This window comes from Sciurus carolinensis, chromosome 14 (assembly GCF_902686445.1).
Source record: "Sciurus carolinensis chromosome 14, mSciCar1.2, whole genome shotgun sequence".
NCBI lineage: Eukaryota > Metazoa > Chordata > Mammalia > Rodentia > Sciuridae > Sciurus > Sciurus carolinensis.
Genome location: NC_062226.1, coordinates 80,194,747 through 80,222,309, shown reverse-complemented (window position 1 = coordinate 80,222,309; position 27,563 = coordinate 80,194,747). Strand labels below are relative to the sequence as shown.

Genomic DNA, 27,563 nt, shown 5'->3' with positions numbered 1-27,563 from the left:
GGACTGCCTGAAAGTGTGTATTTATCATTAAGAAACCAGGGAATATTTACATTAAGGCCTCAGAACAACCAGACAGGCCTTCCTAGTGCTGCTATCAGTTAATCCTGGTCATTGCATTTACTTACTACTTCCAAAGTACACATGTGTGGAATGCTAAATAGAGCCTAAATTTTTTAATTTAGATACTGATATGCACATTATCCAACAAAATACACAACCATAAATGCATAATTAAATAATTTAATGCATGCAGATCCAATTGTAAATGTTGACATTTGTATGAGGTTGCAAATGCCCTTTCAAATTAACAAAGATTCTTGAAGGCTAAAATAGATATACTCAATTTTTATTTTCCATTATTTAAGGGCTCTGGGAAAAAAATTTTCACCTTTTATTATAAAAGGACAAGGAGCCTTTTAAAGAAACATTCAAAGTGACAGCACAGGGGAAGGTATTAGTTTTCTATACAAAGTTTAATTAAAAACCCAAAGAGATATTCCACACACACATTATTGTAAAAAAAAAATAAACAGGCAGCATTTGTACTTTGGTCAATGCTTGCAAACTGTCTTTTCCTTCTAATCAGTAAATAATACAATGGCACATGTAACAAAATCATGCATAATACAACAGCATATTTACACTGTACTAGGTGGAAAGATGATTAAAACAACTTTCACACTTTACTCGTTTTTTGCCATGCAGTCTGTTTTTCTTGTTTGCTTCCTAAAGAAATTTGAATATCCAGAGCACATACTATTGTAGAATTATACAAGCACATAACAAATCATTAGGCCCTAAATACTTTTCGTATTTCCTTACAACTTGTCTATAAAGGGATAGGAAGGCAGATGTAAAACCTAAGAATTTGCCATACTAGAAATCAAGATGTTATAAATAAATAGATAAATAAATACAAAAAGAAACTTTCTGGTAAACAGAAGTGCTTTTCAATAATTCTTTTTCAGGTGCCTGGAACTGAACCAAGTTCCAACTTGAATCAACTGTGCCAAGCACACGCTCTTCCACTGAACTACACCTCCAGCACAAACAAGTTAAGAGTTCTGATAAAGAATTTTGTAGGATGGAATTGTTTTTGAAAACATGAAAACTAGTATGCATCTCCTTATAAATCAATTTATTTACTTCGTTTCATTATCATCTTATAGCCAAAACGTAAGTGAAGACAAGTAATTATTCTTTTTCACATGGTAAGACATAATAAAAATGAGCAATGTAAACCAGAGTTTGATTCATTCCTGCTCTACAAATATGATTCTGACAGAGAAACAGGATTATATTTCTAAAAATAACAACCACACACCTGAAAATAAGTTAACCAGTATTTGGTTTAAAAAAAAAAAAAAAACAAAAAAAAAAACACCTTATTGTTCCCTAAACCTAAAAGAATAAATTACTAGATTTATTCCTATCATTTAGGGGAGTCCTTTTAAAAAGTTATTTCTTTGTGAATTTTGAGTCCTACCTTGATGGAGTCTCTGTCTGCAGGCAAAATAGCAGCAACACAGCAGATAAGAAATGGAAAGAAGGAAAAGAGGAAAATACTTGTTAGTTTACACAAACTCATATATTTATCAAACTTGATCTCTGATAAATAATAAATTGCACAGATGTCAACTTTGCTGTAAAGTTAATTATTAACATTACCAGATTCACAAACCAAGTCTACCTTTGACACAATTTCAGAAGGACCAAAGCTAACCATGCTTATTACTTATGTACCTTGTCAACCGTGCCACTTATAAAAGTGTGTATAATCATGAGTCAACTCTTTACACAGCATTAAGATAACAGAAAGAAAAATGAGTGTTTCTCATGTCAGGGATGGTAAATTTATACTTACGTGATAAAATAATTTATACAAGATTATAATTCATGGACATGATATGGAACAGTAGATACAAGTTTTGAATTATGAACCACACCCTTTGGATCAACAAACCACCATGTGCTAAGTAAATCTCCACGAAGGAATGCTGGGAAACTTTTTCTTTTTGTCTTTAACTATTAAAAATTAATAGTAAAGCAGCATACAAATATAGTGTCACACTGAAATGTCTCTATACCATCAACTTCCTTAGAGGAGAGAGAAAGTCAACCTAAAGGAAGCATAACTGGCCTTTAAATTAATTAATTGCATAAATAATTATGTTATTCTTATAGGAAGAAATTAATTTTATGCTTCTAAACAGGTTAGGTGAGAGAGAGTTAAATCAACAGATGTCATTAATTTGTGCTGTACCTTCTCAATTACTAAAACTACCAGAATTGTTTTCTTATCTGTAAGATTTTTACTGCCCTGTGTATGTTCACCTGGTTTATATATAATATTGATTTGGTCAACTATCAAGTGAGCATTTATTAGTAAGTCTTTCCCAAAATAAATTTGGTCAAAATTAGCTATTAATGGAACACACTATTCCAAATACAGGACATCATAAGACTATTACTGATTTAGTCTCAAGCAACAGTGTAGCTGGGGATCAAAGGCAATAACCAAGAAAACAGACCCCTTGCCTTTGGGGAATAGATTTATGCTTGCCAACCACTAGGCAAATGACTGCTTCCAATAATAAATTTATTTTGTTTTATTTAGTTACTGGTAAAATTAAATTCAGAGATAGACTCAACAATGGCATCTGGAACCTACATTCAGCAGCAGGTAGGTAATCTCAGACTAATATCCCAAGAGGATTGCTCACCTCTTTGGTGATCATTGTCATGGTGCTTCTTCTCATCTTTAATTGGAAGGTGGGATTGACTTCCAAGGGCACTGGAGAGGGCCAGAAGCCCAGCACTGCTACCAATAGGTGGAATGGCAGGGGGCTGAAGCCCCGAAGGGTGTGGAGTCAGAGGCACCGGCAGACCATGTCCATGTGATAAATGCTGAGCCTGGAGTTGTTGCTGCTGTGAAAAATTAGACACAGATATTGAATTTGTCCCCTCTATCAATCCCCCACCTCAACAAAAATCCAGTACCCATGAAGAAAATATTTAGAATATACATGTTTTTAAAAGGGGAAGGGAGAAAAAGAAAAGTCTAGTTGGTAAATGCTGCCTTTTTTTACTTATATTTGGGGATTTTGCACACACACTATAAATAACTTAGTTTTTAAGTAGTAAAATTATCTAACTTTTCACATTCAGAGTTTTAAAAGCCTCTGTTTTGTTCTCAAAAGGGGGGGCTGGCTATCATACATTTCTAATCAAAACATGGATGTGATAACTGTTAAAGCAGTTATGTTGAACAAAAAAAGCTGAAAATTGAGAAAATTAGTGTTAAACAGTTCTCCCAGAACCACTGCACAGCATGCAGGGAGAGTTAATTTGAAAGAGAAAACCTGAATTAACAACCCAGAAAAGGAAACTGGTTGCAGCCACCGTTTTAAGCCCTTTAAGTGTCCTCAGCGGTACTTGAGCAAATTACTAAAGAAAATCTAATGTAGCAAGGCTTGGGTCCTCCTGTAGGCTTGCTCAATAATGCTGAAATAATTGGGCACTCTGTGCACGTTTAGTGATGCTCGAATGAAAAGCTAGAGGCCTGCCCTTGTACTCTTCTCTAGCGGCCGACTCTATGTTGTGACAGGTTTATTTGAGTGGGACTGTGATGCATGCACCAGTAACTGCGCTGACAAGAGTTTAAAGTCATTTTTACCAGCACACTGGCAACACATAGAGAAAGCCCTTGAGAGGCTGGAATGGGAGTGCTTGACCTCAGCCAAGGCTGCACCAAGCTCCACTACAAGAACTGCTGTGGGCGGCCTAGTTGCCTCTTTTGAGTGGGAAAAGGGATAAGGGGGAGGGGGGAAAAGGAATAGGGAGGATGTTAAGGAAAATAGATCCCTCAACAGAAATCCCTTCAACTCAAAACCCTGCTCCAATATTCTATCTGAACAAATGCTGAGTTATTCTCAGATTAATGTTTACAGTTATTAAATATTAATTATTGTCTTCAAATAAATCACTGTTTAGGTAGGCCTAAGGTATGACAGCTAAAGAGTCCCCCCCTGATCATTTTTTTTCCAAGAAAGTTTTCACAAAATAGTTTTAAAAAATACAATTATCCTGGTAAGAAGGATCTTGAAATGCCTTCATACAACACTTTAAGAAGTGAATATTTTTCTCTTTTCCAAATTATTTATTTTCTTCTTCTCATCTTCTTGTATTTGACTCTCAAAGTCAAAGTACAGCATTAATTAGCTCTTTTCTTTTGTTGACCTGCATCTATTTTCTGGCTATGTGCATTTAAAATACAATCAATAAAATAAAGTACAAACATTTTTGTCAAGTTTACGTAGCTAAAATAAAAGTGGGGGCAGTATCTAGATACTCCACCAACCAAAATCCTGCCACAGTTTCTCCTATGTGAATAGTTTGTAAATTAGACAGTTCTTCATCTGAGTGGCTAAAATCATACCCATAATTCTTTATATACTGTTATTTAGACCTGACCAAAAAGTATGAGTATAAAATTATATTTTCTAAATGTGTATAAAGAAAACAAAACAGGGTAAAAACATATGGCAAAATGACTTCTAAATCTTCAACTTATTCACAGAAAATTGCTCCAATTCTCTTTTCCTCTAAATTTCCCTAATAGTTCAGGTGTATGGTTTTGAGACACACCATTACTGTCTGAGTTCAACTGAAAAGTCTGTTTAATATGTGTGGAGGGACTTGAGCTGGGGAGCCAGGATACAAAGGGGCCTAAGGTTAGTCTGTTCTCTCCAGAGTCCAAAGATGAACAATGCCTTTGTGAGGCAACATGTGTCAAAGAATGATACAGGGATTCCTACAAGACAGTACACACAAGATGTTAGAAGAGAACTACAGAAGACAAGTGAAACATGAGCTGATCTGAAATGGGTGAGTGTGACTTAGGTAACTAATGTGGGGGTTGTTCTAAAACACAAAGAATGACATGAACTTAGTGGGGAAAATGCCACTGATGATTCGATACAGGCTAACTGAAATGAGGTTTATGGAGCCTTGCAGTAATTAATGTCTGAAGTAATAAGAGTCTGTAACAAAAGCATAGTGGCAGTAGAAACATAAGGAATTTTAAGGACTGACAGGGTTCAGTGATAGGGATATAAAGACACAGGAGAAAAACAAAGGATTGTGACCGATTCTTCGAGCCTATGTTAGTTACCTACAGGTCTTTTTCACTTTCAGGCAGTGTTGGCCTGCCAAGTGGAATTGGCAGGCAAGAAGTTAGATTAAGGGTGGGGGAATTTGAGAGGTAGGAGTCATGTGCATAAAGATAGGTGATGCCAGATAAGAGTAAAAGAGCAAAAGGAAAAAAAGGCAAGAAGGAAACACAATAGGAACATTCAGAGAGCGACAGGGGTTGGCCATGACGATCATTTCAGTAGCTGAAGCAAGTGCAACAGTTTCAGCAGTGAAGATACGCTGTCTGTGGCTGCAGACAGGTCAAAGATCCAAAAAACTGAAATCTTTAAATCAGTCTTAGTAATCCTCAGTTTCATGAGAATGGTGGCCCTTGGATTTGGAATATGTAAGAATGGTGTCATTTATATGACACTTAACAACCAAAGACAATAAAAGGATTTGTGTGTGCCATAACTCCTTAATTACAAATATGTCTTTTAAATTTTCCACAGTACCTATGTATTTCTTATTCTTAGTAGATATTCAAACACATTATCAACTGATGTCAGCAACGGTCTTATAAACTGGTATGTTTTAGCTCCATTTTCTTGCTGGTGATATTTCAAGCTTCAGATTTTAAAAAGAAACCAAAAGAAATGAAAAAGCTAACTGCTTCTACAATAATCCTTCATTTGAACAATTTTAAAATAAGCAGCAATAACTTAAAAAGAACAGGACAGATAGTCTCATGATCAAATTTTGAGCTTGGCCCTCAATATGAGAAGTATGCATTTATTTTTATTGCTGGACTTTTAATTGTTTAATTCTTAATATTACAAATCATAAGTGGGCTCAAATATAACTATCACTAAACTTTTCCTAAACTAGCAAACTCAAAACTATTTATCAAATATCCATATATTTTAAGTGTTTAATGAGTTAAGTTTCTACTATATAGATGTCCTATATACTCTTTACCTGGCTTTCCCTAATGTTAACATTTTATACAACCACAGAATTTATTATGTAGAAATTAACCATATTACCATCAACCAAAATACAGACTTTAATTCAGAGTTCCCCAGTTATTCCACTAATGTTATTTTTCTGTCCCAGAACACCATATCACATTTAGGCTTTAATTTTTCACCTATTATCACAAAAGTCCTTTCAAAATCTTATGAATGGCAAAGATCAAATTACAGCCATTATTTAAGAGAATATGCCTTGAATTTAGAGCAGAAAATAAAATGAAAGGGAGCTACCATAAACCCCCAACACAAGTCACCCATTATACATGTAAAATACCAAACAAAAGAGCACTCGGTATGACACTGTGTAAAAAGGAACAATTTTTATGAAGTTTTTAAAATATAAAAGTGTAAGACAAAAAGAGATTTAACAGCACCAAAAGGTATATGAAAAAAATATAATGAAATATTGCAGTTGATTTTTAAATATTTAAATCAATAAAACAGACTTCTTTCTGTATTTAGAAGTGATATTTAAGTTTCTTTTGTACTTTTTTACCCTAGAACTAGAATGACAGATGTACTTAAAATTGGTAATGATTAGTGAATAAAAACATTAGAGACTACTTCTTTAAATAAAAGCAGTAAGTCATCAATGACAAAATTCTAACCCTTTTCTCCATTAAAAAAATTTGAATTTATCAAACATCAAATAATATTCGAGAATTAAATTTCAAAAAGAATGTCTATCTAGTTTTCTTGTTAACAGAGGGAAACTCAAAGCAGATTCCCTGGAAAAGGAATCAGGTTTCTCTGAATATTATTGAGGGAGAATCAAATGGAGTACCCTACAACATTGTGAAGGCCCACAGTCCTCTGATCACTGACCCATCTGCGTTAATTACAGTGCAATTAACCAACAAAGATTTACTACTTTATCCAATTATCACATTTAGAAAAATACAACCTACCTCTCTCTTTTTTAAAGACCAAAGGAAGGGAAATGTGTATTAACAATAGTAGTTTCACACAGATTTGTTATTAAAATAATTTAAGATAAATCACCACTCTAGAGAATAACAAATCAGCAAGTTAAAAAAAAAAGTTCACAAAAAACCTGAATTAAATATAAAAAAAAAAAAAATCAACGTGGAGGGCATAAACTGAAGTGTCAATTAAACATTAAATAAATGTAGTCTATGTAAGCATAACTGAGGAAAAACCTATAGAGGAAAACAGGTATTGTGGAAAATTCTTCTCACTGATCTTCCTAGACCAATACTATCTTTAGGTACCTTTAAAGAAAGAAACAAAGGGGGGAAAAAAAACTTTCTTATCTCAAATCACATATAAAATAAACTACTTCCTTCTTCTGTTCTGTTGATGGACCATTCAAGAGAATAAACATTAAAACGGAGTGAACTTTAAACTTAGGCAAGTAAGTACTCCATTAAGATAATTAATTTAATTCTGAAAAATAGCCGGTAATTATGTCTGAAAATATATAGCAGTGAGGTGGTAGACACAGCCTCAATTCTGTTAATAGCTTTTTACTGGATTTTCTGTAACAAAGAATTATTTCCTTGCAGCTTCAAATTTGGCAGGGAAGACAGAAAAGAACCACTAGAGAATGGAATTCACAGGAAATGTCTTTGGAAACTGCTGTCTTTCCATCAGCAAAAATAGGAATTCCTCTTAATAGAAGGTCCACAACCGCTTCATCACCTAGAGACTGACCGGTTAATGACTATGCAGGAGCTGGTAAGGTTACCCTCACCACACTTTCCTAGAATTCTGAACATCTCCAACTGGAATTCAGGTAGAGGCTTTCTTGTTGACTACCTCTCATCTCTTTTACGCTCTTAAAAGCAGAAAAATCCTCAAAAACCAGTCATCTTTCTTAGAAGCAAGAACCTCCCAGTAGCAATAAGCACAGTTAAATGCCTGTACCTCGTTTTCTTACACAAAGTAAACCCGCAACATCTTGTGCTAGAAAGCAAGAAAGCTATCTAGACTAATGGGTAATGTCAGAAAGACAATGAGTCAACTTAACAGATCCCAGCTGCTGGCAAAACTTGTTACAACTTGGCAGCATCATAAAGAATGATGACTATCATGGATTAAAACATTAAAAAAAAAGTCTCCAGAAATGAAGACCCTGGTGCCCCAAGAAAACAGGCAGAATGGGCATTCGGGACCAAGAGCTAGAAAATGGCTCCCAAGCCAGTGCTGGCTCTCCAACTCAAGGCCAGCTGTCTCCCATGCAGTCACTTTTACACTAGCTCACCAAGTCAGGTTCACTGACCATTGGTCATGATCCAACTGGGAGACACTATTCCAGAAGAGAAGTAAAGGATGGTCTCTACAGACCTTTAGAAGAGCCAGAAGGAGAGGTAAGAGACTCTGAAATGGAGCCGCAAGCTAAAGACTGGTTTGATATCCGCAGTCCCTAGCTTGTGAAGACACTGTCTAATATGGACAATTCTGCTAACCTGGCTTCTGTCTGTGGAGATGGGGTGGAGTCTGAGAAAAGAGATCCTCATTAACACTCAAGAAGCATCACAATGAAGTGACAACAGGGCCAAGCAGCTAGAATTCCTACCATTTATATGAGCAAGAGACAGTCACCTGATGTTTCTGAGCCTGCTTCTTCATGTAACAAGTGGAAACAATTATAAAATCTACCTCCCAAAGTTACTGGGACAATTACATGACAAGAGCTATTAAGAAAAGGTGTCTACATACATCTTACACACACACACAAATACACACACACACACGGAGAAAGGGAGGGAAGGAGAAAGATGGGGCAGAGAACAGGGAAAGACTAAAAGGAAAGAACTATTTTAAAATTTACCATTTCATCACTCTAATTTATGAATCGATCCATCCACAACAGATGCTAAAACCACTAGGTAAAAAGTTGTTGGAAACAGGTTATTCACTGTCAAAATATCACCCCGCAAATCACCTAGCTTTATCAATGACATGATACAACCAGAAATATACACTATCTACAATGTAGCAGTCTTACTAAAACTACATAACCTAAGTCTAAATTTGAGAAAACATTCCAACAATCAAATCCAGATTGTAGAAGATTCAATAAGACTTGCCTGGGATCTTCAAAATGCTGATGTCATAAAGCAAAATGGTTTCAGAATTATTCTAGATTAAAGAAGACTAAAGAGACAGGATGATAAAGTTAATTTTTGTGTATGAATTCTGAATCAGAGGGAAAATGCTGTGAAGAAAAAAATGCTAATGGAAAAATATGACCATGAATAGTATCACTGGATGTAGGAATGTATTAACAGTATTGTGCTTACATAGGAATATACCCTGTTCACTAAAGATACACACTGAAGTATGAATGAAAATGACTGTCCTCTTACTTTCAAACAGTTCAACACACTTAAAAAATCCATATATCATTAAACACACATACACACAAAAACACACACACAGATGTAGGCAAATGACAATTGGTGAATTTAGGTGATGAGTATACCGTGTTTACTATTCAAATTCCCTGAAGTTGTGAGATGCAGGGAAAATAAGAGGTGCCCTTCTTGCCATAAGACAGGAATTCTTGATTTTAACAAACATCTCTAGCAAAAGTTAAATGAATATAAGGAAAAACACATGAGTTAAAAAAAACAAAAACTCCTTTCAAGCTAAAGTTTATCTGTAACTTATTCCTGATGACTTAAACCATGGAATTTACTGTAGGAGAAAGATATGCATTTAAAGCAACCCAAGAAAGATTATCATGGAAAGGGTTAAATTTCTCATGCTGAACAAACCACAGATATCTGTAGTCCTCAAGATATCTTTGCTGGTCTTACATGGGCAAGACAGGCAAAAAAGCAAAGCAACCAAATCCCAGGAGACCTGTGCCAAAGGTTCCACTGTCACAAATTGCTGTTTAACTTATGAAATTATCAGGGAAGGAAAAAAAATCCCCCAAACGTAACTTTTCCACTGTCTTATTAGCACTTTTTCTGAACTGGTCTAAAGCTTACTAGAAAGAGTACTTCTAAGCAAATTAATAATAAAAATACAATTTCCTGAAGGTTTCTCTAGCTGTTTAAGGAAAAAAAAAAATTGGAGACTAAAATCAATGCTTCTAATTTGTGATTTTAGTCATTAAAGTCATTGAGTAAAGAAAATATGCTCAGAAGAGCATTCTATAGTTACTTCATAATACATTTAAAAAGTAAGGCTACATTTTAAAAGACTACTTTAGGCTCTTCAGTAATACTGACTTTTTGATCTTACATCTTGACCAATTAATGAACCTCAGTCACCTACATGAGTTGTTTTCCAACAGTTGAACAATTTATGTGTGCACATGTGTGCATCTGCATAGAAAATAAATATAAATCAAAGTTTAGCAAACAATGTCAAATACTATCATGTATAACACACTAATATTTTCTATTCTACATTTTTAAAAAAATACTGTCTGTGAGTAATCAATTGATTTCATTCTACATTCATGAACCTTTTGAAATCTGAAAACTAATCTGGGCCAATACCAGCACATGTGAAGTGAAGGAAGAGTCAGAGAGAGATGGCATCAGCACCAGAAAATGGAGTTCACAGCTTCCACTATCTAGGTCCAGAGATGTACCAGGTGCCCTATCAGATCCCTTTTTCTCAACTAGCCTGATCATTCATTCCTAAAAATAAATGGAGACAACACCTCTGGGAAGTGACTTTTGAACTGAGACCTACAGGATGCAAATGAGGGTAACTAGCAGAGAACAAAGAGAACCGAATTAGAAGCAAGAGAAAAGCAACTGTCCAGAACAGAACAGGTACCTGCTGGGACCAAGTAAGAGAAATTAAGACTGATGACCCAGTGAGCATGGAGGAAGAGAGACAGAATATGAGTATTCTGGGAATCAGACAGTGCACACTTTCGATTTTAAGAATAATGAGAGCTCTAGACTACAGTGTGATTTTCTGGTTGTTCTGTTTTAAAAGTTGAATTTTTAGTTGCTCTTTAACTGGTATAATCTGTATCATAGTCATTTGTTATATGTGTTACAAGTATCTTCCCCCAGACTTCTGGCTTGTCTTCTCATTTTCTATGAGGTATCTTTTGATGAGCAGATGTTTTTCATTTTAACTAAGTAATAAACACTATCAATTTTTTTTGTGACCCATTTAAGAAATCTTACTATGAGACTGAAAAAAAAAGTCCTTCCAGGTTTTTTTGCTGGAGGTTTTAAACTTTTTTTTTTTTTTTAATGCTTCTAGAATTGACTTCTGCATATGGTGAGATGTATAAATACAACTCCCATTTTCCCCACAAGAAAACCTGTCCCCCTAGTAAGTTACTGGCATCCAGCTTTCTCCCTACTTATCTGCTTGTCCATTCTGATATATATGACTAGATCTATTTCTGAGCATTTCATTAGCTTTGTTATGTTTTGGATCTAGACTGTCCCACAAAGGCTCATGTGGGGCTTGGTCCCCACTGTAGCAGTATTCAGAGGTGGGGCTTTGGGGAACAAACTAGATCATGAGAGCTCTGACCTCATCAATGAATTTATTACCTTGATGAAATAATCATCTGAATGACACTATTGGGAGGTGGTGAATACCTGAAGGAGGTAGGGCCAATTTGAAACAGTCACTGGAGATATGCCCTGGGGACTATATCCTGTAGCCATTTTTTTTTTTTTTTTTTTTTTTTTTCTTCTCTCTCTCTCTCTCTTTGCCATGAGGTGTAGGCAGCTTTCTTACAACACAATCTTGGGCCATAACATTCTGTCTAAAGCATCCCACAAATTATTTAAGTATTTCATATAAAGACCTTACAGTATTCTATTCTCATAAGGCACAGGTTCAAATATTCTTAAATCATCAGACCCTTTGCAAATATAAAGAGCACAAACACTATTATTGAAAAAATGTATACTGTCCTTCCCTGGAAGACACACACACACACACCCAATTTTGCAAATGTTTTGAGGTTCTAATGGATAGTCCAGTGCCCAAGCCTAAAATCCTGGATCTGAAGACCTAGGTTTAAAACACCTGCTTCACAGTGGTGTTGATGATAATTTTTGGTTCTATACATTAGAATAAGATGAAACACAGGGTGAATAAAGCATATCTAGCCAATCTATGGCTAACCAATTCACATGTGGATCAAGCACACCCAATTTCCATTTTTCTCCCAATGCTGAGCTAATAGCTATTAGCTAACAGTGGATCTCAGGATAAAGGGAATAAATAGGATACTCGTATAAAAAAAAGACCATGGAATAAAGAGAACAAATAAAGGACAAAAGCAGCCCAGTGATTACACAGGTAAGCTCTGAACGCAATGGAAATTTGGATTCCAATTCTGCCACTTTCCCCTTGTGTAGCTTCAGAAAACTACTTTCCCCTTCAAAGCCGTAGTGTCATTATTTGTGAAGTTGGGATAATAATATTTCCTTCCACACAGGGTTGATGTGAAAGCTTACTTAGCACAGTACTTGACACAAAACAAATATTCAATAAACACTTACTCTTTTTAATTACCCTTTTAGGGAAAAGAAGAAAAGTTTAGAGATAGGATAATTCTAGAGAAACAACTGATATAAAAGGACACCAAGTTTTAAAATGAAAATTCCATAATGATCAAAACGAATAGGTTTTCAAAATCATACAATAACTAGAGTACTTTAGTGTCTATCAGCACCGGTCTTGCATTTTTTCCCTTTAATTTATATTTTTTTCCTTTTATCATTGGTATATTAAAAGTTTGTACATAATGATGGGATTCATCGCTATACAGTCACACATGCACATAATAAAATTTGGCCAATATCATTCCCCAGTATTTTCCCCTTTCCCTCTCTTTGTCCCTCCCCTGGTCCCTTTTCCTCTACTCTACTGATCTCCCTTTGATTTTCATGAGATTCCCCAATCCCTACCCCTATACCTTTCTTTTCCTTTTCCCTCTCTAGCTTCCACATGAGAGAAAACATACAGTCCTTAATTTTCTGAGCTTGGCTTATTATGCTTAACATAACATTCAAGTTCTATTCATTTTTCTTTATGGCTGAAAAAAACTTCATTTTTTAAAATCCATTTGTCCACTGATGGACACTTTGGCTGGTTCCACAGTATGCTAGTCTTGCATTTTACAGATCATAAAACTTCAATGAAATTCCTAAGGTCATAATATAAGTGACCCTCAGGTGTGTGTATTTTTCTATCAGTCCATGCTTTCTCTCAATATGGGTCCAAAACTGGGGGATGGGGGTTGTGGGAGGGACCCTAAATTTAAAAAAAAATAGATCAAAATATAGCACTTAATCATTTAACCAATATTTACTGAACAATATCATAAACAAATTATTGCATGGTTACTGAACAGTTACTTTTTATTGTATAAATGTTTACTAAAAATTGTACTACCTATTATTCTAAGCACCAAGGCTACACAAATAAACAAAATCTTCCCAGCAACTGAAGGAAAAGTGACACACAAATCCTAAGTGCTATGAGGAAAATAAAACAGTCTAATGGGACAGTGAATGAACTGGATGAAGCCCCACATAAAAAGGGCTGCAAGCTAGAGAATACCTTCTGGTGGAGAAGATAAATAAGTTAAGTCTCTGAAGAGAAGCATGAGGAAGACCACATCAAGACACAGAGAACAGTACTCTAGAAGATGGAAAAGTTGCTGCACAGACTCCAATCAAGAACACACTGGGCATCATCCAGGGATGGAAGCCAATGTGGCTTTATGACAGTTAAAAGAACATGTGAGCGGTATTGTGAAGTCATAAAGGTAGGTGAAGGTCAGCTCATGCGAGTCTGAAGGTCATGGCAAGAAACTAAAGAATTTTTCCTAAATAAAAGGTTTTTAGGCAGAGGAACAATAGGATTGCATTTATACTTTAGAAAAAGATCACTCTGGTTGCCAGGTATAGAATAAAGTATAGGAAGACAAACGCAGAAACAATATGACCTATAGGAAGAGGCCACAGGAGACAAGCGGGAGAGTGCCTGGGACTAGGGGCAGATGGAAGACACATTCGTTGTGGGAAAAAACAATTAGGAGGCAGATTAGAAACCATTTTTGACAAAAGTGTTTATACTGGGTTTGGATTTTATTCCCCCTGTATCTATAAGCCAGTCTTTTAGGAAACTGATAAGAAAGACCCCAAGTTCTGAGGAGTATTGGAAGGACAACAAAGAACAAGAAAAAATATGCCCCAAAAGGAATGAGAAATACCACTAATGAAAGCTATAGTAATCAGCACACTGTGGCACTGGTGAAAGAAATGAAGAATTTAATGGAAGAGAACAGAGTCTAGAAAGAGATTCATATAAGTAGTTGATTTTATGGGAATAATTTAATCAAACGTCCACTCCTCCTAAAAGTAACTTGTATCTTACACCATAAACAAAAACTCAACTGAATCACAGGCATTATAAAACTTCACCAAGAATAATAAGAAAATCTTTGTGATCTTGAGTTAGACAAATATTACTTAGAAACAACATTAAAAATAAGAACCACCGAAGAAAAAATAAACTGGAATTAATCAATGTTAAAAACATGTACTCTTGAAAAGTCACTCTTTAAAATAATTAAAAGATATACTATAGAATGAGTAAATATATTTGCGAAACAAATATTCATATCCAGAATATTAAAGATCTTTCAATACTCAATTAAAAAAAAACTCAAGATAAAAAAAGGAAGATTTGAATAGCTACTTTACCAAGAAAGAGATGATAAAAAGACATTTAGCATTATTAGTTGTTTTGAAAAAATAAAAATATAATGAATATCCCTATGCACCTATTACAATAGCTGAAATAACCTCAGAAATCTACAGGTCCAAGTGCTGGTAAGGATATAGAGCATAGGTTCTTTCGTACATAGGAGACTACAAAATAAGGCTACTTTGGAAAACTGCATGTCAGTTATTTGGAAAGCAAAATATACACTTAATGTATTACCTACTACTCAGCAAATTTACATTCTAGGTAATCTACTCCAAAGAATTGAACTTACTTTCAAAAGACTCTATGTGAATATTTCTTGTGGCATTAATCACAATCACTAGAAACTGAAGATAACCCTACTGTCCTCTTCAAGGAGAGAATGGATAACTAATCTGGTATATCCATAAAATGGAATACCATTCAGCAATACACAGGAAATAACTACTGATAAGGGCAATCACATGAACAAATATCAAATGCCTATGCAAAATGAAAGAAAATTCAACAGGTAACAAAATACATAATTCCAAGCATAGGACATTCTCTCACTTTGGGGAAAAAAAATATTTTTAGGGGTTGCTAGAGAGTGGGGATAGGGAAAAGGACTGTCTGCAAAGAATAACTAGGAAATTGAGGATCCCTTACCCTCGATTACAAAGTACAGAAAGCTATTCTGTATTTTGATTGTGGTGACACATATCTATATTCAGTTGTTAAAACTCACTGAATTTTTACACTACAAAGGATAAATTTAACTTTATATAAATTTATCTCCACAAATCTGACTTAAAAGGAACATAAAATATCTATAATATGTATTTCTAAATTGCCAGTTCCAAGTATCTTAAAATACACCTGCAAACATAAAAAAAATACACAAAATCTGTAAATGCCTGCAGTCTCATTTTATCATGTTTTCTATTGTTTTCCTTCATTCTAATATCCTTGGACACTTGTCTTATTGAAAATAAATGTGATCACATGTAGTAAAATGTAAAACCAAAAAGCTCACAATTACCAAAACCTTAATAACATGATTTAAAAGTAATTTAAGAATCATTTCAAAACGCATTTCAAGAAGCATTTTAAAATATCATATAAAATCAAAATAAAATGTCCTTCTGCAATAGGATTTGGTGAAGGTACTAAAATATTTGAATGAATAAGCAGATATAACAATTAAGTCATTCTTGTTATTCATTAAAGGGTTCTAACCTTTTCACAAAGGTCCTTAAGAGAACACTTAAGACAACGAATGCATTTTTGGATATTAGGCTTTTCAAACTGATTTCCTATGAAGCTTTGAAAACACACAACAAGTCTTAAAACTTCACCTAAGTACTAAGAGTCAAGCAGTTATTAATCCTTTATTTGCCTCTTTGAGGTAAGCATGCTCCCTTATAGTCCATTCTTCCTACCTCTCAACTTTGAGGGACACAAGACAGGTACTGTCCACAAGGATAAAAGTCTTTGATAAATAGCAGATGGTGATACTGCTTGGAGAAACACTATTGAGAAAGAGAATCAGAAAACTGAAGATAAAAACAAAAATAAAAAAAATCACACAGGGTTCAATCCCCAGTACCACAAACACACAAAAAAAGAGAAATATTTACAAAAAATAATAATAATAATAATCATAACAACAACAAAACAATAATTAGGATTAACAATTCTCAATTGTTCCCTTCCAAACTAACTGGGATGAAACCTGCTTTTCTAACAGTGCTTCCTGTCCCGTGCACAGGACCCAACCCACTGTGCTCCTGTATAAAGAATACACATTTGCAGATCTAGGAAATTGCTTTCTTCTTAGTGGAAGTACAATGTCCACAGGCCTAAAGTGATGTAGATTTTACCCACCCAAATTCTATAATTTTTGTTAACAGTTTGTGCTAGACTCTATCTTGAGTTATGGAAGTGCATTTACTGTAAGGAAGGAAGGCTCCCCTCTAAACAAATACATCAGCACTTCAGATTAGCACCGTTTGAGAGAAGGGCTTCTAGATATTTCTTCCAGAGAAGCTTTGTAATGGAAATTAACTGAGTGCACACCACAAATCAGACATCTTGCTCCTTAGTAGTTCTTTCTTTTGGGGGGGGGGGCGACTCTGAAGTAGAAGTTGAGCAAAATATTAAATATATTAGTCTTTGTTATAAGGGAAATTATTGCCTCTTAGAGCTTCATCAAATTGCAGCATAAAGATTAGATTATGACTACATCACTCAATAATGTAGTCCCCTGCTTCACAGCAAATGGACCAGTTTAAAAGTAGAGGGGTGTGGGTAGGCATACCAACAGAAGATAAGGATGTGATACAAGACTCCTTTGGTTTTAATGCCATCACAGCTTTGTGAGAGCAAATGAGCAGAGTAGCAGAGCCCTACAACAAGAAAACAGGACATCTTCAAGCCAGTCTCCTCCCCTAGACTTTGTGCATTGATGCAACCTGTGGTCAGGATATCCTAAGAAGCCTTTAAACTTCTGGCACTATTCCGTAAAGATAGTTACAAAGCTGAAATAACAACTTCACAAAGCTGAAATCACAACCTCCAAGAAAACACAAAAATTAATTTTACAGTTATTTCTAATTTCATTCCATATTATATACATTTAGAAAATATCAATAATAATGAATTGAGAGAAACACAAGATGAAGGAAGGAGACTCACCAGCCAAGTTTCCTGAAAAGCACAGGTTTAAAAAATAATGTAAACACCAAGTTGTGAAAACTGAGCTGTTAAGGAGTAAGTTTTATGCACAGAATTCACATCAGAAAAGAAGCCATAGTTCTATCACCGGACTACAGTTGCCTATTTATATCATATAGTCCCTTAAATAGCTTGAAGCCTATAAAGTCAAATCCTGCATTTCTTAGTCCCTCCAGTAAATGGAGGGCCAGGGTTTGGCTGCAGGTAGTTCTGAAATGATCCCAGATCAAGAGTGGGAGTCTAAGGAAAGAAAATCAAGGAAGGAGGAAAACTCAAACAAAGAGATATTCTTGAGTTTATCACTACTAACTTGGGCAAGCAAAGGTCCATCCTGTTGGAGGGTGGATTCCAACAAAGGCCTCAAACAAACCACTGGGAGAAAGAAAACTCTTCACAATCTGGTGCCCAAGTCTTGGGACTTGTTATAGTTGCAATGGCTGGAGAGAAAGGAATTGAGAAATGGTCCCAGGTAAAATAACACTGCTTCAACTCTGTAGCACAGCCATGTTCAAAACAGGATAAAAGCAGAACAAAATTAACAATACCTCTGCAAGGCCTTTAATTAGCCAACATGGAGGAATAGAAATATTGCTTTTGGATACTTAATACATTTTTGCTTTTGTTGAAAAAGTGAAATTTTATTTGTTTATTTTATTTCAAGTTTTGTGTTACTGGAGGCTGTATGTCCACAGGGGTATATACATCATACGCTGTTGATGTAAAGGAGGGAAACACACACATTTGTTTTTATATATCTCCACACATTTATAACTTTCTAGTTTTTGCCTAAAGGCTAATTTGCTTAAGAAAACAAGGGAAATTACAGTGGCTCACCCAAATGGCTTTGAAACTTAAAATGGCAGTTTTGAAATCTACAATGGAAAAGGAGGGACATAACATTTTTAAATTGTCATACCACAAGACCCTCTGCCAGAAAGTCAATCTGGAATAAATAAATACACACATTAACTTAAAGGTCAATCATATGACAAGGACAATAAAAGAAAATTCTGAAGTGGGGGGGGGGGGCAAATAACTCTCCCAATGGCATTGTCTTTCTTTTTTCAAACTAACTCAAACACATAGGATGGTAAAGGCAAAGTCATTTAAATCATTTCCTTAGTAATACAAGTAATATTTAAATAGATTTAATAGTGCTGCTCCAAACCAATGAATTATGGGTTTAAAACCTATTAAAATGTAATGTTTTTTTCCTGAGCTGAGAGGAGAGAGATTTAAATCCACTGAATTTTAATATTTCAGCTTGAGCTGCAGGAGGTAGAGAAAGTCCAAATGAACTATTCCATCAGCACCATTCAAGCATGAACATTTTAATCAGTTTTACTTCCTTGGAGTTCTCTAACACAGTTTACGCTGTCATTCTGAAAGCACTTAACACAGAGAGTGTGAAAAACCACCAAGGCTTGTTATTGCCTTCACAATTGATGGCAAATAATTTTGCAGACTTCCTATCATTAAAATGTCACTGCTAAAAATTGAGGTTCAGCATTTCCAGTGCTAAACTGCATTTTCCTACAACACTGTGGCATACCTGTTCTTAAGGGGTTTTGGGGGGGAGAGAGAGGGGAGGTTTTTTTATTTTAATGCATACATTTCTCCATTTTTTTTCTTCAAGAGTTTTTAAGGGGATGGGGTGGTGTTCCAAAGGAACCACATTCTTATAAGCCAAATATTTTTTTCCACCAATGTTCACACTGAAACTTTTTTTCTCAATGGTAGTTGCTTTGTTGAAATTCTTATAAGGTTCTAAGTTAGTCTCCTTTATTAAGCATAACCACATTCACACAGCATGTGCTGATTATATAGTGTAATGGATTTAAAAAGCACTTTAAGATAGTCAGATGACTCAATTTAATAATACAGGAAATGAAAACATCATTTCTAATTAGATCATATTACTGATTTAAAGCTACAATTTGTGTGTTGTTCCAACAGTGTGATCTCGCAGAGATTCTAATTTAAAAACACAGTGGCTAGTAGGACACATGACAAGATCCAGCTAGATACATAATATTCCTCTAGACCATTTGGGGGAACTCAGGGAAAGTTCAAGTGTGAAACCAAAACACAAAAAAACAGGAATTTTCCCAGTTTTCTTCCTTATAAATAAAAGATAAATGATATTTAACTTATTTCCATCTATCAACAGTTTTAAACTGAACATGACCTGTGAAAGAAATCATTATAACTGTGTTTCATTCCATTAAACACAACTAGCTTATTGTCAGGAGAACAGCCTTCTCTCTAGGTTTTGGGCTCACTTCAGCATTCTGCATTTAAACTGCATGGATCACTGGTTTGGCTCATTTACCAATGAAGGTAGAATAATATTGCAGAGTTAAAAAGGTGCTTCATCAGATTTCATTAAATCTGAGAACATTTGCTCTTGTCTGGATAGTGTGCATACATATAAAATAGATACATACGTCCTAATAAATAAATGAAAATCCGCAGGGTCTTAGATAGGTTTTTACCCTCTCAGGAGAAAAACCCATCACTCCCTCAATACAGAAAATCACTGCCAACTACATGCTAAAAATCAGGTAAAAAAAAAAAAAAATTTAACCCTGACTCCTCATCATTTTTGTGAGCAGATCAAAAAACCAGTACCTCACAACACAGCCATAACCAGAAGGACACACAACAACTAGTCCATTTAAAATTCCACAATGTTACAACTCTGAAAACTAATGGACACAAAAGACAACCCAGGGGTAGGAAGGACAGAGAAACTCTGCAACACAAATTCATCAAGTGAGTTTAGAAGTGGGCTCTTTCTTCCTCACATGGTTTGTGGTTCCCAGAAACTGCTAGGTGTGTCTACTTCTACAACCTATTTTTCAAAACAGATTAAATGATTTTGACTCCATTCTCTGCCCAAATACAGTTAGTTTGGAACTCCACAAGATCCACCAATACAGCACATGCTGCTTTGATAGCATACAGTTCTACTATGTTAGTTCTTCAAACATGTTGTTAGATCACAAAATTAAATTACCTTTATTTTAATAATTAAATCCACATAAACACAATATGTCTGTTGGTAACTCAGCTACAATCTAATAAATCATCATTTCCCTTAGAAAAGGCAATCTGTCATCCCATTCAAAACAAAGTAGGTAAAAATGAAATAGATATTAAAACAGTATAAAAATGTATTTGATGTGATGAAGAGGGGGACTTTTTTTTTTTTAATTTTCTACCTTCCTTCCTATCTTTAAGCAACATCCAAAACAAAAATATCTTTCCACTGTGTACATGTACAGTCACTGAAAGACTCGAAAAAGGAAAAAATAAATAAAGCATTCCGAATTTCTAGAAAAAGTCCAATAAGAAGGAAGGGGGGCAATGGCCATCTTTCAGCTAGTCATAAAAAATGATAAACACAAGATAGACATGACCCTGGCAAGTTCTCCTATTAGGCACCACTCTGTATATTCTTTCCCTATATATCAAAAACAGAAAATTGAACAGTGAATGTGAAATAAAAGTTCTATCACTTCTGACCTGTGAAAGATTTAATAACAAAAGTATGCAGACCATTCCAACATGAATATAACACACTCAAGTACATAGATGTTTCAGGCAAGCATAGCTGGTGTACGCATATATACTTAACTTTAAAAACTGAAGTGCTCTCAACATTTAAACTCAAATACTGCTGTTTTCTGGAGTTTTAAGTAAAAAATCAATTGTGAAATGTATTCCTCTATTAATACCTACCCCACCTGCACCTAACACAGAAAATAAAAAGTGTTATTCCTGATTCTACATGGTTTTTTTCCAAGGGACGTTTAGGGGGGAAAAAAAGGTTATTCTTTTCCATTTATTATGCCTGCTAATTTGTTACCATTTTTTTCTTGTGGTCAGAGGGACACAAAACAGAGCTCCAAATAGTCCATTAAAAAACAAGCTACAATCAGACTATTGCACCCCCACCACCGGCAGTGATCCCAAAGTTCTGATTTACTTGTTAAAAAGACAGAGGCATAATTGAAGCCATATCTTCACTTCAGATTGATTATCAGGCGACCCTTATCCACATCTTCACTCAGCAATTTGAATTTTAATGAAAGTAAATGGAATAATTAGCATTTCAAAGTGTGTGTGATACACTGAGGAGGGAAAAAAAAAAAGAGAAGACTTTGTGTATAATCTATACACAAAAGAAAGCATTTGGGAGGGGCAGAAAGAGGAACAAGTAAGGAACTGTTTGTATTATCTGCACAGAGGTGAATATAGTGTTCTTTACAGCCAGGATCTCTTGCCTTTATTTTTATTTCGAAGTTTTAGCACATTATTTTATTGTTATCTTAATTTGAGAGAACAAAAATGTAAGTGGAATTCAAGTGACTGCCCAAATCCATGAAATGCAGCAGGATTTCGATGCAGCACTAACACCACCATTGCCAAGAAGAATTTTCTAACGGGGCCACTCATTTTTCAAAAAAGTTCAGTTCATCTATTATTTCTACTACGAATGGACACGAGCCCTTAAGAACCACTCATCACAGGGAAGGAAAAGTAGCAGGGAAGATGTGAAAACACACATTTTACTAAAAATGATATTAAGACACTCCACATCATTTGAGAACAGATAAAAAAGAAACCGGGTCATTTTAACATCAGGATAATCTGTACCTTTTTTTTTTTTCCCCCACCCTAGTCTAGCTTTGCAACAGAAGCTGCCTGCAAAAAGTAATATGAAAAAGAACACTCTCCGCAGGGGAGAATTTTCAGAAACATCAACTTAAATTGGTGAGAATGTGATCCAAAGTTTCTGAGGAGGCCATCGAATTTCACAGGAGATTGAAGGCAAAGTACTTAATTTCACTTTGTGGTTGTCTATTGCCTTTTGCCCCTTTGGTGGAACAAAATTTAAAGAGAGAGAGAGCAAGAGAACTGGTGATAATACTAAGATCAGAGCTAAAATGGAAAGGCCACGTACCCCAATGATGGCGTTCAGTTCTGCCATGGTCACCTGCTTGGCCCGTTCCACAGCCTGCACCACTTGTTGCTGGTGCTATAAATGAAGATCAGAAACAGAATACAATTATTTGTTTTCTACTCAGTCAGAACAGCTTTTCCTAACATGTCCTCTAACTTTAATTACATGCAAAATAGCATTTGGGGGCCTCCAGATTTCCAATTGCAAGCCCCAGGTGATGGATGAACAGATGTCTAGGGTACATCTGGGTCCAGACTGCTGAGGAGTAACTGACCAACCAACCACAGGTACCTGAACTGCGCCCTATGAAGGATGTTCCCCTATATGTGGTAAAATCAGTTTAAATTTCACTTTCAAGTCAGTGATATACTTTGATCGAACATCTTCCACTAGTACTTAAAAAAAAAAAAAAAACAACCCAACCCACTCACTTTCTTAGTATCCCCTTTTCTCTTTGTCATCCACAGAAATTAAAAAAAAAAAAAAATTAAAAAAATTTTTTTAAAATTTATATCCTACAAGTACTTATTTTTAAATTTTCTCCACCTGGTATTTGTTTGAATAAATACTGGAAGGTCATTCAGAATTCAACATTTATGTTTCTTCTAGAAATGTGATAAATGCTCAAGTGTTAATTCTTGTTATAAAGTGCTGCATAGGTAAGAGATCAAAAATGTACAACTCAAGTTTAAGGTTGTCAGGTATTTCTTTTAAATTCAATAGAAAAACTAAAACCTTCAAATTTATTTATTTTTAAAAATCTAGAATTCATAACACAGGAAAAGCCATGATTCAGTTCTAAAGATAACGGGCAAAAACTGATATTAGTCATTTTTGTAATATCGGAAAAATTAAGTGGCACAGATGTGTCTGCAAAGGGGCACTCACATCTGGACATATTCAAGTGCCCATACGAGTACCTCTGAAATATAAATATTATTCCCAACTAAATGCACTTGAACATTCTAGTATCTACAGACTCAAATTTGGTCTAAAATAGGTCTTTTTCGACTTTTTTAAACTACATTTAATGAATGGAGACTCAAAGGGACTGGGCTATGAAACGAGCACTCCTCCATGGAAGAGTCTTGTTTTGGCTGATCTCAGTTAAGAAATTTAGCTTTCGTCACTTATTTGAAGACAATCTGTGAAGCTCAACTATCATATGCTTTTTACAAACAAAGAGCTATCTTTATACATACAAAGAGCTAAATGTGACATTCCCCCTTAAACTACCTCGTCCCCATTCCAAAACCCTCGAGTATACATCTATTGAGATTAATGACAGTGACCACAATTTTTACCTCTGAGATGGGTAGTGGGAATGAAGAGGCAAGTAGGAAAGGAAACTGCCTTAAATATTTACCTATAATCGATGTTTTCATTCTTGGTTTCTCAACAGAAATGTGTATTTTGTGCTTATAACTAACAAAGAAAAATGTCAAATTCTAGGATTACATTTTAAGCTTTTAATGGGCTCTTTTGATATTTTTAATTGTAGGTGTTTCAGTTTCAAAACAGGGATAAGAAGCAATCCTAGCCTTTAGTTATCTCTGTTTATTCTCTTTTAATGAAATATTTGCCTACGTGAATAATCCATTTCTCTCTCTGAAGAAAGTGAAAATTCTGTGAAAAAAACTAGGAATAGAGAGGCAGTCAATAAAATGGCCAATAATAATAACTTCAGCTTCCCCTAAACTCAGACTAACCACGTACAATGTTTATTGAGCACTTACTACAAACCTCACACAGAGCTCATGTTTAAAGTTGAGCTGGTTCTTGAAGTACCAAAAACTGACAGTTTTCTCAGTGGAGAAGAAGACAATGTGTAAGAAGACTCTTGAGATTTACTTAATACTCTAAAGTGAGATTATGGATAGAAACTGTGATATTCTGCTTTTTGATATTCGACAAGGGTACTTAAAACTTGCTAGCAACTGAAACAGGATCACATGTAGAGACATCCAACATGCATATCACTCATTCATGTATTCATTTCACTCAAATTTTTAAACTCCTTCTCTGCCATTTCTCCATCTTACTGACATTTTTTGTATTTTTTTTATTAAGCATTCAAAAAAAAGATACATAAGAAAGAGATAAGGAAAATGCAGCTACTTAGGATCTCTCTACCATGAAGTTTGTTCAACTCCTGTTTAACAAACTGGATTCCCATTGCTAAAATGGGCAGAGATGCTTTAGGCAGTGGGAATCTTTGTGGCTTGGCTTTAAAATCAAGCACATTTTTTGAGAAAACCAGAAATTCTCCCCAATGAGACCTGCTTAAAAGTTAAAATGACAATGAAAGTCATGATTCAGCTCCTCTTTGATGGCAATTGCCATAGGCTAATATAGTAGCTGCAGTTCAGAATTTTACTTCCCTATTTCTACTCACAGTAAATCATTCACTATTTAAGGACCTTTAGAACAGAAGCTCCCCCTAAGGCAAACAAGCCTCCTCCTGTGTGTCCTGAAAGCACCAGAAACACCCGGCATTACTCACTCCACCACACAGCAAACACATTACACCACAGACTAAAGCAGCACCCACCAGGTAAAGTGTGACAATCAAACTCAGACAGGAAGAAGGTGAAAAGATCACAAAAGGGAAAAATGAACACCTGAGAAAGAAGCCTGACGTACTCCCAAAAAGCTGAGCCAGCAAGCATTTTTTTTCCATTCTCAGATTTAAATAGGTAAGTTCTGACTCAGAAAACACATCAAGAGCTTCCCATCTTCTTAGAACCTTGATGGCTTTCCTATTATGTCTACCATCTCTTCTGCTTGTCTTCCCCTTCCCCATTTGTCCGCTCTTCCTACTCCACCCTCATCTCACTTCCTGTCTCGCTTCCTGCTCATCCCCCCTGCCAACACATCACAAGTGGTGATAGCCACAGTGGCCCCAGCCAATCTGCAGAAAGTAACATAGTCCTACTGCCTTTCTTACTGTTCAAGCTGCTCACTCAGATATATGTGAGAACATCCCACCAGCACTACCAAATAAAATGCCACTGAGGACATAATAATAAGAAAGGCTAAGAGGTGGTGGGGTGGGGGACTGACCAAGACTTGAAGGAAATGAAAATATTCAGTTTTTTATTCTTTAATATGTTCTAATTTACATTTTTTTAAATCCTAAAAGAAACTAGATTGTGGTGATGGTTGTATAACTTCATGAACTCACTGAAAATTACTGAGCTGTATGTACACAAGATAAGTGAATTTTATAGCATGTAAATATACCTCAATAAAACATTTTTTAAAAACTACTGTGATTTAAGGAATATAGTGTGGATGGAAGGGGGGAAAACAGTCAGTAAAATAAACTATACACTGAATCACTTTCCTACTTACTTTCCTCATCATAAAATTACTTTTAGCATTCGTTCAAGTAAAGTATTGAAATTTTTCTTCTACGAGATATTAAAACAATGTAAGTCCATAATGACTGCAACAAAGCCTACATAATAAGGAGTGGACCTCATATGTATAAAACAGATGTCTGATGTACGTTCTCAGAAAAGACTACAATGATAATACCTGCCATATCAATACTTTAGTGCATGACAACAGATGTGGCACTATAGTACCACAGTATTAAAACAGCAATAAAAAACTCTATTAAAATTTTTAAAAAAATAAAAAAAAGAACCCCCCCCCCCATTAAAAAAGTGTTAGTTACGGAAGGAACAGTAAAGGCACAGATATCAAATGAACTAAGATTCTTATAACTAACATGAGTTAACATTCCCATCACGTGGGGATGCAAAAGTAAAACATATTAGTCCTGCTTCTCATTGAACTCAGACACAGGGCACATCTTATAACACAGGAATGTAAGATACAAAATACTAGAAAAGCTTTTTAAGACGGAATGACAAGCCTACTTCTTGGGGCATCAGGAAAAAGTCATTTTTATTCATTCATTCAAATATTTATTAAGTACCGAACGTGCATCATACTGTGATAAACACTGAGGTTACAATATCAAACTAGATGGACTACAGATATTGATGATCTCAGTTTAAACTTTATCATGAAAAACAGTCAGTGGATTAATAATACTCAAAGGCTCTAAAATTACAACTGAAGGATAAGTTCCATAAGAAAATTAGAGGATGATATGTGTTTTAGTCAGCTATTTCACTGCCACGACTAAATGATCCATGCAGCACAACTAGAGGAGGAAATGTTTATTTGAGGGTTCACGGTTTCAAAGGTCTTAGTCCACAGAAGGCCACCTCCATTCCTTGGGGTTTGAGGTGAGGCTGAACATCACGGTACAAGAGTGTGGCAGAGGAAAGCAGCTCACATTATGGCAATCAGGAAGCAGAGAGAGTAAGTCTCCACTCTCCAGATACAAAATATAGACCCAGAGCCACGCCCCAATTCCAATCTCCTATAGTCATACTCTACCACTTCAGTTCCACTCACTTAATCCTTAGCGGGGGACTAAATCACTGATTAGGTCAAGACTTTAACAATCCAATCATTTCTCCTCTGAACTTTCTTGCATTGTCTCACATAGGAGTTTTTGGGGACACCTCACATCCAAACCATAGCACTATGTAATCATTTATCAAGGAAATATCAACCTAATCTTGGGGCTAAGGGAAGATCTCCTAAGGAAGTTGATTTGGCAACCGAGACTGAGGGATTTGCAGTTCTGTGTATGAAGAATTGGGACAAAATTCAGAAAGATGGAAAAGACTGAGTAGAGTTCCTGAAAGAGAAGGAAGCTTGTGTGTTTCAGCATGGCGGAAGGAGAACAGGTAGGGGGACACAGTTGGAGAGACAGGCAAGGTAGAATTTTGTAGAGACTTCTTGGGTAGACACACATGCAAAATTTCTTTAATATAGAATAAGTACTCACAAGAAGAACAAGAAGGGCAAATGCTTAAAACACATGTGTACAGAGGAGCATACTCTATAGATTCACGGATTACTAGGATATGAAGTCTGCTAAGGTGGGAAGAGGCCAGACAGTGAAGGGCTTTGCATAACATGAAAAGAAGCTGAACTTCATCTTG

At 35.4% G+C, this 27,563-nt stretch overlaps 1 protein-coding gene across 10 annotated transcripts in view; it reads right to left on the bottom strand.

Moving 5' to 3' along the window:
• Nucleotides 1–27,563, bottom strand: part of LOC124964320 (transducin-like enhancer protein 4) — a 134,742-nt gene that overhangs the window by 62,237 nt on the left and 44,942 nt on the right. For 4 of the 10 annotated variants that reach the window (XM_047524405.1, XM_047524410.1, XM_047524407.1 and 1 more), the window contains 3 exons: nucleotides 22,534–22,608; nucleotides 2,724–2,925; nucleotides 1,487–1,503 (listed from right to left, as the gene is read on the bottom strand). In XM_047524405.1, the coding sequence (XP_047380361.1) occupies nucleotides 1,487–1,503; nucleotides 2,724–2,925; nucleotides 22,534–22,608 (294 nt within the window). Of the gene's footprint in view, nucleotides 1–1,486; nucleotides 1,504–2,723; nucleotides 2,929–22,533; nucleotides 22,609–27,563 lie in introns of all 10 variants that reach the window. The other 6 variants (XM_047524404.1, XM_047524409.1, XM_047524406.1 and 3 more) reach the window with 2 other exon arrangements.